The sequence below is a fragment of the Nicotiana tabacum genome, chromosome 6, assembly GCF_000715075.1.
Source record: "Nicotiana tabacum cultivar K326 chromosome 6, ASM71507v2, whole genome shotgun sequence".
NCBI lineage: Eukaryota > Viridiplantae > Streptophyta > Magnoliopsida > Solanales > Solanaceae > Nicotiana > Nicotiana tabacum.
The window spans coordinates 142,406,001-142,426,647 of NC_134085.1; the positions used below are offsets into that span (position 1 = coordinate 142,406,001).

The window sequence follows — 20,647 nt, forward strand, 5'->3', positions numbered from 1 at the left end:
TTTTTCACAAGAACATTGAGTATGACTTCCAAACATCTATTTCTCAACAATAAAAGCCAACAACCAGTAGTGAGCACCTCATTATACATACATAGTGCGCAATAACTGGGAGTCCTATTCCATGAGGCTCTCAGTTCACTAAACTAAGGTTCATCTCGTGTAGTCATATCATAAATCAAAAGATGAAGTTTACACTCAAATGAGACATAATTAGGGAACCTCACTAAGGGATAATGGCTTGGGCTTTGGAGAGTTGCGGCAAACTGGACAGGAAGCATTTAATCGAAGCCATTCATCAATGCATTCTGAATGAAAACAGTGTTGGCATTCAGGAATTGTCCTTAAGGTTTCCTTGGGCTCATATTCAGCCAAGCAAATGGAGCAAATATTATCATCGGGCTTGGGCAAACGTCGGCTCTCTCCCAAGATAGTTTTGGGATAGGATTCTATTGTAGGCCCATCTAGGCCCATAAATACAATGGGCTGTGGTGTCACAGTAGAACTGAATTCTAGTATTGGTTGGGCTCTACCTCTCCTCCTGCAAGACCTTATCCTTCCACAAATGAAACATAGAAGCCCAATCAGGAACAACATTGCCGGCACCCCAGCTCCCACTGTTATAGCGTAGCGTGCGCCTTTTGGAAGCCCTGCAAAATTTTCAAGTCATTACTTCAGTTAATAAAATTGATCTAACATAACAGCAGACAAAATATCAGCGTTACATGTGCAGATGAGAAGTGACAGATCAAAGTTAAAATGCGTGCAAAGCTAACGCGAATAACATTAATATAAAAGACGGAAAAGGGCCAAAAATACCTCTATCGTTTGGTAAATTGTTTAAATTTACGCTCCGTCCACCTTTTGGTAATAAAATATACACAACATTATCTTTCGGTCTATAAATACTCTTGTGACTAACGGAATATTGTGTGGTCCCCTTTTTAATGTGCTAGCAAAAAATTATTAGGTCATGCGGCACCCCCGTCCGGATTGATAAACCCGCCCCAGGTCGAAATCTGGGGCAAGTTTATTCAATCCAGGCTGAGGTGCCACGTGACCCAATAAAATTTTGTCAACACATTAAAAAAAGGACCACACAATATTTTGTTAGTCGCGAAGGTATTTATACACCGAAAGATAACGTTGTGTGTATTTTTGGACCAAAAGATGGACAAAGAGTAAATTTAAACCATTTATCAAACAATCCGGTATTTTTAGCCCTTTTTATGAATAATGGGAGCTTTACTTTGATTTCGCTCTTTCTTTTCTTTATTCGTTTTGTTTTGTTCAACCTTTTTCCTTCGTCACTTTTCCTATTAAAATTAAGCAAGAAAGGAAAAAGTAAAGGCAACATTCCGCGCATATCGTTATAACGTAGAAGAATGGGTGTGTGGTTGCGTATGTGGGACTGTTGACTCACTCAAACACAGTGCTCCAATTCCTAAGTCAAACTTAGGCAGAATATTGAGTGCAAAGGGAAAGGCGTTTGATAAAAGTTCTTTTTCTTTTGGGTTAGATACAACTATTGAGTGAGAGAGAGAGAGAGAGAGAAAGAGCAATGAAACATAAAGATGCAAAACCACCACGACGGTCGAAAACAAAGGCCACTAAAATAATGAAAAACGGCTTAAAAAGTCAGATGATGGGGTCAGCTGCTACACATCAAGTTCATCCAAATAATCATTTCTTGCATCTTCTTCTCCTTATTACTTTATCTTTTATGATTGACTTAAAACTCATTCGTTGATAGCTTCAAATTCCACTTCAGCAGGCTTATTATTAAGGAAAAATGATACTCATTGTACAGTCGTTGTAAAAATAATAGTCGAAAAAATGTATAAAATTTATATATTTTTTGTATATATATACCTTCTGTATGTTATATACAAAAATTATATACTTTTCCGACTACCAAATTTAAATAGTTTTTGGCTCGGACTAAAAGTGATAATACCCCTATTATTAATTCCTAGATTGCAGCTTATAAGTTACAGTAACACCAAAAATCTTAAGGTGTTCTTTTTTTTCCTTATCGATTTAAGCTATATGGCAAAAAACATTTACAATAGCATGCTACTTATCATTAATTGTAAGTGAAGAATGGATGTTTATCAAATAATATTATCTACAATCATAAGTAATCCGACTACGTAAATATGAGTTTTTTTTCACTGTTAGTACGTAAAACTTGAATTCTCTCCTTTTTTTCCCCTTCTCTTGAAGCCACTTTCAACCTAAGAATTTCTCCCTGTTCGTTTGGTATTAACTAGAGCCTATTTCCCGACCTTGATGGATAAAGTACAACTTCAAGTATTTTGAACTAAAACTACATTATATTTAACATTATGGATCTAGGGTGTGCATATTCAGATATTAGAAACTGTATCCCTAGTTGATTATTAAATAATTTTTTCAGTACTAATATATATTATTGGACTACCAACCACATGAAATGAACAAAAAGTCTCCCAAGGCAGCTGTTGACTTAAACATGTGAAGAGAGGTAGGGATTTCTTTGCTTCGAGAAGATTGAATTACCAGAAAGTTAATTACCCTTAATACAGACCTTTATGTATAAAACCCTACTTCTATTAGATAACACGAAAAATTAAACTTCTGTCATATGAAAAAGCTAACTACGTACACAAAAGAGATTAGAAACATAAGAGGTATTTCAAAAGAAAGAAAATGATTTCACGTATATATAGTTATTAAACTTAACTCACCAACCGCTTAAATTAATAATAACAGATATAATATATGCGTAATTTATATATTGTGTGTATATAATTGTGTATAATCTATATATATAGATAGAAAAAGTAAATAATGAATATTTGTGTAAAAGTCCCTTAATTTAGTGACAAAGTTATTTTCATCACTTTAAAATAGTTCAAATATATCCACCTTCTGTAAAGTCATAAAAACTGGAGTAATTTTTTATGACATTAAAGTAACGGTAAAAGGAGGAAAGCCAAAAAAGGCAATTTTCAGTTTTTAGCATAAAAATACCACTATACAAAAAAACGAAATTAGAGAAATTTTAAGGAGTAAAAAAAAGATGAAGTTATGGATATTACCGCGTTGGCGAACATTTTCACAAACGATCTGCTGACTAAAATTGGTTTTCCTCAAACCACATCGTCCACCCTTAGACTCGCACTTTCTACAATCTGGATTAGCCCAAGACAGCCTAATATCACCACTAAGATCCGAAGACAAAACCTGTTCGAAAAATGGCCACTGAACTGGAACAGCAATAGTTCCAATCAAATTACATGCTGGTGTTGACAACAATCTAGCTCCTCTCATAGAAGATGTAGCGTACACCGTATAATTTAAACCACTTAAACAAGCTATTGGATTTAGCTTGGTCCTTGTGTAAGAAAACGAGCAATTGAACAACGTAAAATCTTGATAATAAACCCCAGAAAAAGGAGAAGAAGAAAGGTTAAGTTTAAGAAGAAGCTGAGGTAAGCAATCTTTTGGGTCGTTAAGCCATAATTCTTGTGTAGAATAATCTATATCATGAACAGTAAATTCTCCTGATGAATCTGGTAACTTAAGAATTGTTTGGTTTGCTGCATCACAGTGCAAGTTGAAACCTGAATAGCCACAATTTTGGGATTGGATTTTCTGTAGACGAAAAGGGAAACGAATCAAAGGTTCGTCCCGGCGACATGCAGAGGTAAAGCAAATTTCAGTGCTTTTGACTATGGTAATTAAATAATAGGAGAGGAGAAGAAACAGAGCAATGGTTTTTTGCAATTCCATGGGGTTGCTTGCCTTGTAAAATGGTACTACTATATGTTAAACAAGTCGATCTAGTTTTAAAAACAAAGTAAGAGTAAATATTTAGGGGGTAGAAGGAGGGGTGATGAGCGACTTTTAACCATTGATTGGCTTCTTCAAGATAAAGGGTGTCATTATATATCGTAAGTCAACTTTCAGAAAAGTAGTGTAATTTAATATTAAAACAATAGTTGGAACTTTCTCAAGGTAATTTACTAATCAAATAATTCAGGGATAGTTTTTCTCCCTGGAATGATTTACAGTAAGGATGAAAGAGAATGACTTCCTACTCTTTACCTAAACATAAATATTGGAGTAGTTTAGTTTCATTTCGGTGAGTATTAGGAGAAGTAGACGAATTTAATTAAGCTTAAATTCCTCGTCAACTCTTTCTTGGTTCGATGTAAATCTGATTTCTCCTTCCTACACTTACCATGCTTTTTCATCCATTTAGTACTACATATGTCAATCTAGAAAAATACTAATAAGTACTAGCTAACCTTTTAGTTTATCTAAAAAGAATGTAACATTCTCAAATTTAGTACTATATTTTTAATTCTACCATTCCTATTTTACCTTTAGTAACTCCCCGGTAGAAATGATATGACATATTTGAGACCATCAAATTCCAAAAGTATTTTAATATGTTACACAAAGCTCTAGTTTAAAACCACATAATACAAAAAATTTCTTTACATTATTAAACTCTATGTCTTGTCAAACTAAAACATAAAATGAGACCGGTGGCGTAATAAATTTCTTTTGTGTTCCACTTAAAAGATAATTTTTGGTTGACGGCTAAAGCACACTTAACGTTGCAGATACCATTTGTTAATCTGGTTTTAGGAGTCATTTCTAACCTTACTGCGAATACTTCAGGAAGAAACGCTACAAGGGAGAAAGAAGAAAGCTTGTATTACTCAAAACTGGCCAGCAAGGATCACATCCTCCTTTCTTAAGATTGTCATTTTGGTGGTGGGGAATGGAGAAGGAGAAAAATCATTTATATCATTTTGGTATTGACTCTTGACTTTATAAATTAGGGTTAGTCAATGCCATTAATTCATTCAACAAAACCATGTACCCACTAGGTACTGACTTAGAAAATGATAAATGGCACATCGGGAAAAAATAATAATTGAATGTTTCATTACAGAAAGAATGATTGAAGTCACCTTCAAACGAGATAGGCAATTATTTTAAGTGCAAGCGAGTTATCAACTCCTTCACTTTAATGAATAGACGATTAAATCGTCTTATTCCTTAACTTCTGACTGCCTCAAAAGTGAACCCTATATGTTGGAAAACAACCGTAGCTAGCCTGAGAAAAGAGACATAAATAGGTCCCAAATATCAGAAAACTTCAAATCATACAATCCTCTAAACGCTGCTATCGTTAATTGATACACTGCAATATTGCGGCATCAGCCAGGCATTCCCATAATCATAAAGAGAACTTCCTAATAACAAGACTTATCACCTATACTATCAGACTGCTCTTATTCAATGAGTGCAACATTCAAGCATCAGAGGAACAACCCTATCATCAGAAAAAGAAAACTTCGAAACTAACACGACTGTTTTGACTGTCACTCACGTTATTATTTATTCGTCTCCCACATATGCAACGGGTAAATCATCACCTATGAGATGGAAGTTGAATCAAAAGCTGAAAGAAAATCAGAAATCAGAGCAGCGACCACCACGCTCCCAATCGCCATAGCGGGTGGGCTCAGGACCTTTAGGGCCTCCAATCTCACCAGTCTTTTTATTAATGTGATCACTGCCCCCTTCATCATTCTCGCCCTCAACTTCAGTACTCCCTTCATTTTTGTTATCAACCTTCTCCTTCTCATCTGAGGTACGAGGATCGTGCTCTCCAGGACGATCCTGTTTGATTTGCGCTCCTTGAGTTGAAGAGCAAATGAGTCGACCAGCTGAGTTCTTTGTAAAACCAACTTTGGATACTGGAAGCTCAATCATCGATCTCAAGAGATGACCCATATTTCTTGCCATTTCCTGTGTGTTTTGCCAGTCTTGACCAGACTCGTTAGCTGAGACAGAAAACCTTCACAAACAGTAAAAAATAGCACCTGATCAGATTACAGTTAACCCGTGAACTCGCTCCTTACAAGTGCAATTCCAACTTTTCTCCTTGACTGGCACCAAAAAGCATTTGAAAATTGTTGCCAACTTAAAATCTCACAAGCATATGCTTTTGACATTCAAAGTCGCAAATCAATAGAGATTCCAACTACTTACCACAATGATTTCTCAAAGGACAGCAGTTTCTTTTTTAAAGGAAAAAAGAACTTTAAAAAAGGAATACACTGTGTTCATCTGAACGGAAATCGTCTTTAGGACTTATATCATTCAGAGAAGATGCTCCATGATTATTAATAGTATTAACTTTAAGACAAATATCATAGGATGAGAATAACTTCTATCCGCACATTTGAAATTTTGAGAAAGTTAATAGGGAAAGAAAAACTTGCAAGATGTCTAAGTATCGAAAATTCACATGATATAAGTTCCTCTCTGAGATGAGTAGAGAAAAACAATCAACTGGAAGACGCAAGATTAGTTGGTCAATAAACGATTCCAATCATTGTTCTTGCTTCTAATTTTCTCAGCTCCGAGGAAGGAATTACAAATGATGAGATAAATAGCAACAAGGGAAAAAGGACAAAACTCGTATAAAGGAGAGAAAAAAAGAGAAAGCATGAAAATCATCGTTTAACAGCGTCATTGGACCTTGTCTGCCACCTAAATAAAACAGTTCAAGTTATTTTTAAAAAGGAAAAGTTAATTGGGAAGAAAGCACAGAAACAAATGACGATAGCAAAAAACAGCAATCCTACCAGGGCAGCAGTTCACAGCACAACTAAGAGAAACAGAGGCAGAGAAAAGAATTGGAGATAGACAGGGAGAGATCAGTGGAAAGCAAAACTGAGAATAGAAACGAAAGCTTGAGAAGTCCCCCCCCCCCCCCACCACCACCACACCACACCAAAAGTGTGCTTTAAAACTTAATGTGGAGGAGCTTGTGATTGGGGAAAAAAGGTTCTCAGGAAACAAGAAAGCGTGGAGATGACAAACAAAATTAGATGTCAAAACTTCAAGATATGTAAAGATCATATGGGTGATCGGATAGAGTGTTAACTATTAAGAAGGGTCCTCTACAAGTAACTCATTTTCCTCTTGCTTCTCCTTTTGTTTGTTGACTTAAAATGTTTCTGTACGGTGTAAGTCCCTAAAATAGTACATCCTGGGTGTATCGTGCCTAGGCTCCAAATAACAGTGCCTAGGCGATAACAGATGAATCTGAAACAAAAACTTCAAAGAGACTGCCGGCTAGGCACCATCAGTTGGCGCATGAACGCAATCAAAAATACATGGATTCACAGAGGTGCTACCAGAGTGTGTTTTCACAGACTGGTGCTAGGCGCTACAACAGCCACCTTGGCTCCATCATCTAGAGTCTCCATGTCATCCCAGCACAAATGTTCTTTTTTTTTTTAATTGAAACATTACATCATAAAAGTCACCAAAAGAAAATTATAGATTATGAGGAAATAAAGTTCGACCTAGGTTTTTTTTTCTTTTCTCATCGTTTGGTTTTTTCTTGGTTCATAGTATTCTCACCACAAAGACGTTTATTTGTTTAACCACTATAATTAGAATCATAACCATCCAACTGAGGAATTTCAAAAGTAGTTTTCAATAATGTTGCATATCGTCTTCCATCAATTATATAGGTAATAATATTACGATTTTGAGCATATTTTGCAAATATTCCGTATATCTTTTCACTCTTATTTATTTAACTCGTAGATCAGTGACACAAACACCACATACTTTGAAGTATTTCAAACTTCGGTTTCTTTTCCCTTTATAACTCGAAACCTTCATTTTCAGACCCCTATATTGGACATAACAAGCATCAAGAATAGCTTGATCCCATAAGTTATAGCATATGTTCGTACATAAATTAACCATATCATGGGGGTATGAGTTTTCTATACACTGAATACCATGTTCCTCACAGAAAGTACTATAAATTTAGTATAAAGATCTAGCGGAGTACAGTTTCAGATACAAATAAGAATTTCATTTTCCATGAATCTTAAAATTTGATGATATAAAAACTTTCAAGAATAAAGATGTGCATAAGCCAACTCTCTAGACTCATTTGATTCTACATTCTTAGAAAGTGAATTTCACGTAGAATAGCAAATTGTAGTTATGCCAACTCATGCAATACTCTTTGGCATTAGAATAGCAAATTGTAAGTAACCACAGCAATTATGCTTTTCCTAAGCACAAATGCAACACGAGATCATCACTTTGTGATGCATCTATCCTAGCATTGATAGATATCGGACTATACCAAAACCACAAAGGATAGCAAATAAATAAATGATAAATAAGTAGGCTTCAATAAAGTATAACCCTATTTTGCTACTTCTTGTTGTATCTTGTTGATAATAGGTGAATTTAACTATATTCAGGCCCTAAATAACCGCCTTCTTGCATAGTTTTACTAATAAAAGTGATAACAAAATGCTCTTATTAGTGCTTTTCATGATTTGCAGGTTATATATGACTAGGGAAGGCTAGGGAGCACTTTTGGAGTCAAAAAAATGAAGAAAGAGAGGTCAACCGTGAAATGTCCCAAGTGAACCGCGGTGAAGGATGCTCGCGGACAGAAGGAGATTCAGAGGAGCTGTTTGGCCGCGGTTCCACCGCGACCGCGGCAGGCGCGAGAAAAGTGCAGGGACTAAAGTGCAAACACGGGATTTTTAGCCCTAAAACCTATTTTAAACACTAGACTTCGCCTAAGAGAGGCATGTATTGATTTTTAGAGTATCTTGGCAAGAAAAACAATTGTGAGAGATCACCCAAAACATCTTTCTTCTTTTCTTTGATTTTGATTGCTAGTTTATGATGGATCTTATCTTAGTTTGTTTACCCATAGTTATGAGTAGCTAAATCTTTTGTCTAAGGTTTTGATGGAACCTATTGGGGGATGAACTTCTTGTTTATGTGAATACAAATTGCTAGTTTCAATCTTTATTTATTCAACTATGTTCTTGTTGTAGTTAATTGACAGGATCCTCAATTAGCTGTGCCTATTTAGTGTGCATAACTCGGGAGAGAGTGCATATTTAGGTTATTGTTGAATAACACCACTCCTAAAGTATAAGAGGAATCTATAACTGCGGGTTTAAAGGCGGGATTAGGGATAACGAAGCATTGGGTGCAATCTTAAGTGAACTGTGTTAATTAAAGCTAGCTAGTGTATCTCGGGAGAGTGCAATAGTATATTACTGTGATTACTCGGGAGAGATTTATGGTAAGACGAGCATTCATGATTGATAGAGAAGTGTTGGTACATTTGTATGAAGCATAAACAGAAGGGATTCCATCAATAGGGGAAATCTTTACCTTAGCTTTATCTCATCATTGTTTACAACCTTAGCGTTTTAGTTTACAACCTGTTTAATTTACTTGCAATCTTAGTTACTAAAGAAACCATCAACTTGTGATTCAAACATTTGGGAAGCTGGTTCTGAAGAGTTTAGTGGGTCTAAAGATTGTGATTGATAGGTTAACTCTCTGTGGGATTCGACTCCGGACTTGTAAACCGGATTATATTTGCAACGACCGCATTGTCCTTTTTATGGCATAGTTGGGCGTGATCAAATTTTTGCGCCGTTGCCGGGGAGTTAACGGAATTATCAATTACCATTGATAGAAATACAAAAATTCTTAGTGTAGGCAGTTTCTCTACACCCAATTTTTGATTGAAACTTTTGACGATTGTTGACTTGGTTGCACAGGTGTATGCCTAGAAACTCTACCAGGACTTGAGAACTACTTGAAGGACTCTCAGACCCTGAGAAAATATTCAGGGCATTGAACCGTGCCAACAGAAGACTTCAACCACCTCAACAAACAGACAAATTCGAAACTGACAAGGGAGACGCAATCGACCCCAACGGAAACGGCAGGCATGAGCAAGTCAACTTGAATGTCAGAGAAGCGGCACCTCTGGTGCCCGAGGGTGCACTGTATGACTGGGCACAGCCCACAACTGACAATTTGGCTACTGCCATAGTCATGCCCGCAATACAAGCTGAGTCGTTCCAGATCACAAATAACATGCTGCACTTGTTGCAAAACAAGGGACTCTTCTCTGGGACACAACTTGAAGATCCTCAGCAACACCTGAAGAACTTCCTGTCAATCTGCAAGACCCAGAGGCAGCCCAATGTCACTCCAGAGGCTATCAGGCTATTATTGTTCCCATTCTCGGTGACAGGAGCTGCACAGGTTTGGCTAAACTCACTCCCCATAAATTCTATAGCAACGTGGGATGAGTTAGTCAAGCAGTTTCATAACAAGTTTCATCCACCCAACAAAACTGCCCAACAAATTGATGAGATCGTGAGCTTCAAGCAGAAACCGATGGAGACACTGCATGAAACATGGGGCAGGTTCAAAGGAATGTTGGTTATGTGTCCACATCATGGTATTCCAGAACAGATGTTGGGACAACGATTTTATATGGGACTGTCAGATGGGTTGAAGAATATTGTGGATGCCTCAGCTGGTGGGGCATTCCTGAGCAAGACATGGAGTGAAGGTCAGAGTTTACTAGATAAAATGGCACAGAATTCGGGATGGACATCCAGGAATGCACCCATCACTCCAGTGGTGCACTCAGTGCCTCTTGATCCTTCAAACACTATGGCTGAAAATATGGCGACTCTCCTGACACAAATGAGCATCCTCACCAAAAAGGTGGAGGAATCAGGGCAGAAGCAGCAGGTACACATAGTAGATACTACCAATGGGGGCCTGTGCACATCTTGCATTAGTCAGCCAATTGGTAATCCTTGGAATACAGAGCTTGATCATCATCATCAGCACCCTGAAGATATGAACTATGTTGCTAACTATGGGGGTCAGAGACAGGGAAATCAGAACTGGGGTCAGCAGACTCAGCAGCAGTACAGACCACCTCAGCCACAATATAACGCCGGAAACATGGGAGGTATGAGACCCCCCAACAACATGGCACCGTATCCTAGACCACAGGGGTACAACAATCAGCAGCAGGGGTACCACCCTCCTCAGCATGGTAGAAGACAGGACGATGGGTTTGCTAGACTGGAAGCAATGATGCAGCAGGTTATTGGGTCCACTACGAAGATAAACGAGAGAGTAGATGCACATGATGCAACTATAAAAAATATTGAAGTGCAAGTGGGCCAAATTTCAATGTCTCTGAACAATCGTCCTCAAGGGACGCTACCTGCAGATACCCAAATCAATCCTAAAGATCAGGGCCCGAAGCAGCTGATGGCGGTGAGTCTCCGTAACGGCAGGGATCTCGACGAAGAGCAAGAGAGAGCTCGTGACAATATACAGGCTGAGACACTCATTCAGGTACCCATTGAGCTGGATGAATCCACAAGGTTGACAGATGTGACAGTCCAGCCTGCTCAGGAAGAAAAGAATACTCAGCAGGAGACCGAGAAAGTTGCTGAAGCAGTTGAAGAGCCGGAAGTGGAGATAGTAGCCGAGAAAGAAAAGTCCCAAGTGATTGGGAAGAAAAGACCTCCTCCACCATTTCCACAGAGGTTAGCCAAGCATCAAAAGGAGGAGCAGTACAAAAAGTTCTTTGAGAGCTCAAGCAAATTCAGGTAAATATTCCATTGATTGAAGCCTTAAAGGAGATGCCTGGATACGCAAAAATGATGAAAGACTTAATGTCCCGGAAATTTGATTTCCAAGACTTGGCTACGGTGACACTTACTCAGACGTGCGGTGCAGTGGTAACTAGACCTGTTGCTGAAAAGCTCTCTGATCCAGAGAGTTTTACTATTCCATGTACAATTGGAAACTTTGCTTTTGCGAAAGCACTCTGTGATTTAGGGGCCAGCATTAATCTTATGCCCCTGGTCATTTACAAGAGGTTGGGCATTGGGAGAGCTAGACCCACCTCTATGTTGCTGCAGCTGGCTGACCGGACTGTGAAGCGTCCATTTGGGATCCTGGATGATGTACTTATTCTGGTGGGGAAATTCGTGTTCCCTGCAGATTTTGTAATATTGGATTGCAAGGTGGATGAAGAAATTCCTATCATCTTAGGAAGACCTTTCTTGGCCACAGGGAGAGCTCTTATTGATTGTGAGACCGGGGAGCTTAAGATGAGGCTCAATGACGAAGAGATTATATTCAATGTGCAGAAATCTATGAGGCGCCCAAGTGAGTTCGCAAATTGCTCTCTTATTGATGCCGTTGATGTAATCGTACAGTCTGATGATGAAGTGTTGACGATTGAGGATCCCCTCGCTGCATGTTTGACGAATTTGGAGGAAGTGAACGGTGAGGACTTGGCAGAATGGGTGTTGGCATTGGAAGGTAGAGGGTTCTGGGATAGAGAACTAGAGTTTGAGCCCCTACACTTAGAAAAGAGAGAAACTCCTCCAGCTAAGCCATCCATTGAAGAACCACCGAAGCTGGAACTAAAGCCACTCCCAACCCACCTCAGGTATGAATTTCTGGGACCTGACTCCACTCTACCTGTTATTATCTCATCTGGTTTGTTAGATGTGCAGGTCCAACAACTTCTACAGGTATTGAGGGAGTGCAAATCTGCCATTGGGTGGACCATGGCAGACATCAAGGGGATCAGCCCCGCTTACTGCATGCATAAAATTCTGCTGGAAGAAGGGCACAAACCTTCCAGGGAACATCAGAGGAGGCTGAATCCAAATATGAAGGAAGTGATAAAGTGGTTAGATGCGGGAATTATTTTCCCAATCTCTGACAGCAACTAGTGGTCTTTCCGGGTGGCTAGATTCAACTTTCGATAATCCATGCAAATTCTCCAGCCTGTGACGGTTCTCGTTGGGATTAGTTCATTGTTGTCATTCTTCACAACCGTCATGCCACCCTTCTTAGGCACACATTGAACTGGGCTCACCCAGTTGCTGTCAGAGATTGGGAAAATAATTCCCGCATCTAACCACTTTATCACCTCCTTCTTCACCACTTCCTTCATATTTGGATTCAGCCTCCTCTGATGTTCCCTGGAAGGTTTGTGCCCTTCTTCCAGCAGAATTTTATGGATGCAGTAAGCGGGGCTGATCCCCTTGATGTCTGCCATGGTCCACCCAATGGCATTTTTGCACTCCCTCAATACCTGTAGAAGCTGTTGGACCTGCACATCTAACAAACCAAATGAGATAATAACAGGTAGAGTGGAGTCAGGTCCCAGAAATTCATACCTGAGGTGGCCTGGATAAATCCAATTTCACAAATTACTGATTCATTGCCCTTGAAGTTTGTACAGTGGCCATCTAAAGTAACTCACTAAAATTGATGAAAAATGCGAAGATGGTGACAAAACCAAGATTACATGTCAAGACTCGCAACCAAAGGCGGATATACCGCATATGGTACGGGTTCGGCAGAACCAACAGCTTTGGGCCAAACCCTATATATGTGTTGAGCAATCCACTAACATATACATACAATAAACAGTAAACCACCACCAACAACAACAACATACCTAGTATGATCCCACATAGTGGGTCTGGGGAAGGTAGTGCGTACATAGACCTACCTTACCTTGTGGAGGTAGAGAGACGATTTCCAATAGACCATTGGCCCAGGAAAGCATAAGCACCACAATAATAAAAAGAAAAACAAGACAAGACAACGCCAAGAAGCCATGTAAAAGCAACATAAATAACAACAAGATAGTAAGATGAACGAAATGCAAAAAATCAAAGAAACCTAATACCAACCAAATGCGAGAGTACGTACTAATGCTACCGGTATGAATAATTTAGACTACCTAACCTACTACTCTAATCCTCAACCTCCACACCTTCTTATCAAAGGTCATGTCCTCGGTCAGCTGAAACAGCGCATGTCATGCCTAATCACCTCACCCCTCTTCGGCCTACCTCTACCTCTCCTAAGGCCCTCCAATGTCAACCCCTCACACCTCCTTGGGGCATCTGTGCTTCTCTTCCTCACACGTCTAAACCATCTAAGTCTTGCTTCCCGCATCTTGTCCTCAATAGGGGATACACCCACCTTGTCCTGAATAACTCCATTCCTAATCCTATCTAACCTGATGTGCCCACACATCCATCCCAACATCTTCATCTCTACTACCTTCATCTTCTGGACATTGGAGCTCTTGACCGGCCAACACTCAGCCCCATACAACATAGTCGGTCTGACCACCGCTCTATAAAACATACCTTTAAGTTTTGGCGGCACCTTCTTGACACACAAAACACCGGAAGCAAGTCTCTATTTCATCCATCTCGCCCAATACAATGTGTGACATCTTCGTCAATCTCCTCATCCCCTGTATGATAGACCCAAGGTACTTAAAACTTCCCCTCCTAGGGATGACTTGTGAATCCAGCCTCACCTCGCCTTCCACTACCTGAGTTGCACCACTAAACTTACACTCCAAGTATTATGTCTTGGTCCTGCTCAATTGTAAATCCAGTAGCATAAATGGGTTGTAGATTCGGTGGCAGTCAAGGGGGGCCAATTCCAATAGACTTGTTGGAGGGCCCCATTGGTGTGCACCCAGTACGAATTGAACCTACGAATTCGCCATGATCCATAAAATTCAAATCCTGGATCTGCCTCTGTTCACGACTACAAGGCACGATGAATCTCCTTCTTTATAAAGTTACTTGTTCCTGACGAAGTTCGCTAGCGGTTAAAGCAATAAGACTTTCATTATATAACAAGACCTTATGCATTCTACAACTACCAATATTAAAAAGTTCCGCATCTAAAGTATTGGAAATTCACTCTACTTTTAAAAAGAAAGATACTGCAATATATCGCAATTGATCATACTATTTAGACCACCATTTGACAAAAAAAATTCTCTTAACGAAGACACTGTTTGATGAAATGTAATATACTTATACAAAGTGATCTGTTAATGGATTGAGAAGAAGAACATAACAAACAAGAGAAACCGTCAAATAGCTAGTAATTGTTTAGGTTTAGTCAAACCTAAAATCACCAAGAATGAAACGGTTGTGACTTTTGTAAACTACCACATACAACAAAAAATTAGGGAAAACCCAGGAATAAAAGAGCTGAAAATGAGCAATCTTCATATTCTGCAATCAATTAGCTACAAGCCAAATGAAAAAGAGAAAGTGGACATGCAAGAAGAAGACATATCGGAAGAATTTTATGAAGCAGTTGTAGGAATTGAAAGCTAGGGTTTTTGGGGGAAAATCTCTGGAAAAAACTTCGAAATAGCAATTGGCTGAATGATTCACCTTTCAGTATGCTGCGCGTTCGATCTTCGCCTCCCTCTATTCACCGCCTTTGTCTTTTTTTCAGTTCTATACTGAAAAAGATGAGCTGATTTGGTGGAAACAAATGAGGTCAATTTACAATCAGTGATGGGTTTAATCGCGGGAAAGCAGCCACACCGCCAAACCTCAAAACACTATTTAATGGATGATCGTGGCTTTGAAGGAACCACAGTTCAAACATGTGATGTTTTGCAGCTCATATATTTAGTTATACGAGGGATTATAAAAGATAATCCCGATAATTTGGGATAGATGCATAATAAACATACATCTATATTAGGCAGACGCAGACACATGATTTGGCGAGGCACCATAACATTTAATATAAATTTATATGCTAATATCCAATTATTTTTTAAAGATATTTACAAGTATATATGGAGTTTTTGCCAAAGTTTTCGCTTGTCGGTTATCCCTCGACTCTGCATCCGCCTTTGGATATAAGTATTCAAAGAATAAAGGTGACTGATACACGATTATTAGAGGGGCAGTTAGTTGGGGAATTCAAAAGGCAGTTAAAACAGTTAGATGGGAATTCAAAAAGTAGTTAGAGTTAGTTAAAGTTTGTTAGAGCTGTTAGTTAGAAGAGATCGGTTAGCTGAAGGAATCGGTTAGAAAGCTCGATCATTTCATACAATGTAATAGATATAAATACATTGTAATCAACAATTTACATATATGAAAAGATATACAATTCCTATTCTACTCTCTTTTTTTCTTCTTCCTTCTTTTTCTTCTCTGCACTCATTTACAGTTGATTTCTCGAGCTATTTTTGAATCAACCTTGTGATTCTCGAGTTAGTTAAACTCATGCAATCGCGTAACATTGGTATCAGAGCTTTCGATCTTTGGAACCATGGCAAAGGGCACTCGATCGACTGATAACTCAATTGAAGAACCAGCTGACCTGCGTGAATTGATGCAGAAATTAGTCGTAGATGTTGGGGCTTTAGCTGAAGAAGTCTCCAATCTGAAACGTCTAGACCAGACTGTTCTAGAACTCAAGGAACAGTTGACTCATTCTGGAGAAAATCGAAGGGATAAGACTCCTATACAACATGAAGGCGAACCATCTGATGAAAGGTCACCAAGAGAAAAGAGCCCTGCCAGTTATAACCATCACAATTCCAATTTTTCAAGGTGGTCGAGGATGGAATTCTTGAGGTTTAATGGGGAAGATCTAAAGTCATGGCTATTCAAAATTGAGCAATTCTTTTCCATGGAGAAGGTTCTTGCTGAAGAAAGAGTGAAGGTGGCTGCAATGCGGTTAGAAGGCGAAGTTATACAGTGGCATCTAGCATTTATGAGGTATAGACAATATCTCCAACCAGCTACATGGACCGAGTATGTGATGGCATTGGTGGAAAGATTTGGAGTCGACTTTGAAGATCATATGGAAGAAATCAAGAAGATCAGGCAAACTGATACTGTCAAGGAGTACCAAGTTGTTTTTGAGAGAAATCTCACAAGAGTTAATCTGTCACAACAGAATACCATCAGTTGTTTTCTTGGTGGACTGAAACATGAGTTGAATATTGCAGTAAAACTCACCAATCCCACTACCTTATCTCAGGTGTACAAAACTGCTAGGATGCAAGAGGCTTATTTAGCTGCTATTAGACAACCTTCATTAGTCAGCTATGCATCAAGCAATGCTCCCAGAAAGATCATGGATCAAAGGAATAATAGCAGATCATTGCTACCAACTCCTAGCCAAGGTAATGTTGGGATTTCTAAAGGATTCAGTAGAAGAACACTAAGTCTAGAAGAAATGAATAAAAAGGGGCAAAGGGGTTATGCTACTTCTGCAATGAGAAGTATGTACTTGGGCATAAGTGTAAGAATGCCAAGCAGATATATATATTAGAGTTAGAATGAATGGAGGAGGTACATGACACAGAGGTGGAGGGCGAACTGATACTGCAAGAGGAAGAGTTCAATCAACTAGAACCAGCTCAATCCATAGAGCAGATGGAGATTTCCATTCATGCTCTAAATGGTTTTTTAGGCTACAGAACTTTGAAGGTGACTAGGTATCATGCTAAAAAGGCCTTGAACATATTGATCGATACTGGGAGTTCACATAATTTCATAGATCTTGATTTGGTTCATCACTTGGGATGTAAGATCAGATCAACTACTCTTCAAATGGTGGCTGCTGCTAATGGGAATATGATGGTGGACAGAATGTGTACCATCACATGGTTGTTGCAAGGTGCTGAGTTTTCAGCAGAATTCCTACTACTACCACTAGGTTCTTGTGGAGTAGTATTAGGAGTGCAATGGTTGCTAACCTTAGGAGATATAAAAATAAATTTCAGGAAGCTAACCATGGAGTTTTAGTACAGAGGAAGAAAGAATCTTTTGAGAGGAGATGACAACCAAGTCAAGGTTCAAGAAGCTGGAAAGATAGCCAAACATACAAGTAATACTTCTCAGTTATGCATGATTCAAGTAGTGCCTATGGAGTACTGGAGAACAGTGGCATGCACTTAAGGCTAAAGAAGAACCTAAAACAGATGTTAGACTAACTCAATTGTTATCTGAGTATTCTAAATTGTTTGAGGAATCTAATGAACTAGGGGTAGGCATCGGTCGATTCGGTTCAGTTATGAATATTATCAGTTTAGCATAACCGAACCGATAAGATATCGGGTATCGGGTATCGGTTAATCGGTTATCGATCATTATCAGTTCGGTTTTCGGTTTACCCGATAAGATAACTCAATCTAGAGTTAAGCAAAAAAAAAAAAGACAATTCACTCGAGTTAAGCAAAAAAGAGAAGAATTCACATATAGTATACTACTCATTTTTGCGTTCTGTCCAGTGGCCACAACTGGAATAATACTAATTCTTCAACAATAGTTATCCAAATACATTAATAATAATACAAAGTAGTAGCAATTTCACCTTAAAATTAACAATTCCAAACATATTGTACTAACAGTTCCAATTCAAGTTAACAAGACAACAACTACTCAATCCTTATAGGCTTCACCAAAAAATCAGTGAATAAATACTTATCAAACTGCAACAGTTCCCACAAAATGTTCCAAGGCATTAGCTGCCTCCTCCGATATGATAACTGTCACACCTCCTTTTTTACCTACACCTCCGTAAAGGGTGTATAAGGGAGTTTTTCCAATTAAAGGACAATCGAAACGGGATTATTTTATTTAAATATTCAGAGTCGCCACTTGGGATAATTTATGGTGTCCCAAGTCACCGGTTCAAATCCCGAATCGAGGAAAAGATTGACTCTGTATTACAGTCCGCGAACCAGAAATCCGGGTAAGGAATTCTGTTAACCCGGGAGAAGGTGTTAGGCACTCCCGAGTTCCGTGGTTCTAGCACGGTCGCTCAACTGTTATATTTGGCTTAATTATCTGATTTTAGTACATGTTTCAGCCTATGGTGCAATTTTAACTTTTTAACCGCTTTTGTTCAATTAATTTTAAGAAAAATTCAACATTATCAAAAATACGTCTTGAACCACGTCACATAAATGCACCCATGGTCCGCACCATATTTTATCTAACATTGTTGAGATTTGGATTATGCGCACCCGAATTTAGGAAGGTAATATTATTAAAATAACGCGCCTAAAGCAGCGACGCTCTTTCAACTTTGCGAGGGCCATGAAAATTCGACTAAATGGCATGCCTCGATTTCTAAGGATTTAGATATTCTGGATCAATTAAATGAGGGTCATGCATTTTGAGATTTTATTTGGCACGACACACCTCGATTTATCCTTAACGAATCGTAATTATAACGTGTACACAATCACAAGTGTTCATTATTCTTGCTAGTTATTCTTAGGAAGGCCGAGTTCTGAACATCAACTATACAGCAAATAGGTGCAGTTAACAGTTCCTATTAGGAGCCGTTTGTGACTGGTTGCATATTTCCTTAAAAAGTGCGAGAAAGATGAGCACATGTAGTTAATGCTAATAGATTACTTGTCAACTACATTTTTAGGATTCCCCTCCAAGATGTGAGACATAAATCAAAAGGCACAGATGGTCAAAGTAATTGTTCTACCACTGTTTTGCTGAATACTAAGTCATAAAATGAATGCTTGAGTTTGGATATTCTAACTTTTGAGTCGTGCCATCAAATGCAGATCAAATTTCGGAGAGGCACGAAAGCAGGAGCCTCGGATTAGAGGAGAAAATCTGCTGTTAAAGTTATTAATCTAATTTCTCGCAAATTTCAGCAAAACCAACCCTTATTCTCACTTAAAACCCCAAACAATCCGCTCATTAACAACTGTAATTTCCAGATTCCCCAAAAACTCTTTGAACTTTTATGAACAAAATAAGACAGCAACAAACCCAAACCATAATCTCGGGAAACAGAGAAATTATCAGATTCAAAGATCTAAGCTCCATAAAATGTACTAGAATTTCATGCCATCGAATAATTACACAAAAACTGATTAATACAGTCAATGGATGAACAAACAGTGAAGAGGAGAAAAAGAGAACCTGAATTACTTTCAATTTTTCAAAGAACCTCCTGCCCGTGAAACTCAGGCCGACGAAGCTAAACACGGACAGAACGACCAGAAACCTCAACGAAACAATAGCAGTCGATTCAGCGATCGAACAACACTTCTACAACTCAAATGCCACTCGAATTTCAGAAAGCTTAAGTAGAAGAGTGGAAGTTCGGACAGCTTTCAAATCCTCCTTTTGTCTCTGTTTTTGTCTTTTGTTTTTTTCTTTTAAAAAAGCTCTGTTTGAGTTTCAGATCTGACTTGATTTCCAGAAATAGTTCTAGTTGTTGGTTGGATAAAGTGAGATGTGCGTGAAGGAGTATCGTGTGTGTGTGTGTGTGGTCGTGGTGGTGATGGAGCTCGGCAGCTATTGGTTTGGTGATTGAGAGGTGAAGGAGATGAAGTTCAGGGGTGGTCGTTTGGAGAAGACACAGTCGGGGGGGTGGGGTCTGCGGAGAAGATAAGGTCAGGGGGGTGGGTCTCGTGTATTTTTGCTGCGCAGCTCTTGTGTGTTTTTCTTCGGCCTTTTTCTTTTTTGCTTTTTTAAGCATTAATTTATAGGTAGAATTTAGGTTTAGGTGTATTTTTGTGTGTTTTGCCCATTAGTTCACAGGTCTTTTTTGTTAAGTCCTTAGTATCTTCTTTATTTATTTTTTTATTCCAAAGAAGAGTCTAGAAGGGTCCCTAGACTTAATGCTTAATCCGAATTGGGACAAGAATTGGGTTCTAAAACTCTTAAAATTATGATCCAACACTTTAATTGACTCATTTTAAAGTAAGATAAAAATACTACCACATGCCAAAGGCTAACATGAAACTATTATATATTTTTTATTTTCAAAATTATATAAAGATAAAAATAAGTACTATTTTTGTATATTTTTATTTAAATTTATGAAAGACACGTAAGCTAAAAATATATTTTTTTCGTAATTTTCCATTTTTATGACGAAAATAGCTGAAATAGCT

At 38.6% G+C, this 20,647-nt stretch overlaps 1 protein-coding gene and 2 long non-coding RNA genes across 3 annotated transcripts; 1 reads left to right on the plus strand and 2 right to left on the minus strand.

The window, feature by feature from the left end:
- Positions 1–15: 15 nt before the first annotated feature.
- LOC107767942 (putative RING-H2 finger protein ATL21A) lies at positions 16–4,021 on the minus strand. Its single transcript, XM_016587050.2, has 2 exons — positions 3,081–4,021; positions 16–647 (listed from the first exon to the last, which is right to left on the minus strand). The coding sequence occupies exons 1-2, from the start codon at positions 3,772–3,774 to the stop codon at positions 211–213; spliced, it is 1,131 nt and encodes a 376-aa protein (XP_016442536.1). The 5' UTR covers positions 3,775–4,021; the 3' UTR covers positions 16–210.
- On the plus strand, positions 3,334–5,352 carry LOC142181878 (uncharacterized). The gene is made up of 3 exons (XR_012710788.1): positions 3,334–3,473; positions 3,593–3,688; positions 4,672–5,352. It is a non-coding gene; the product is annotated as an uncharacterized LOC142181878 (long non-coding RNA).
- LOC107767940 (uncharacterized) lies at positions 5,132–20,204 on the minus strand. The gene is made up of 2 exons (XR_012710787.1): positions 19,668–20,204; positions 5,132–5,860 (listed from the first exon to the last, which is right to left on the minus strand). It is a non-coding gene; the product is annotated as an uncharacterized LOC107767940 (long non-coding RNA).
- Positions 20,205–20,647: the final 443 nt, after the last annotated feature.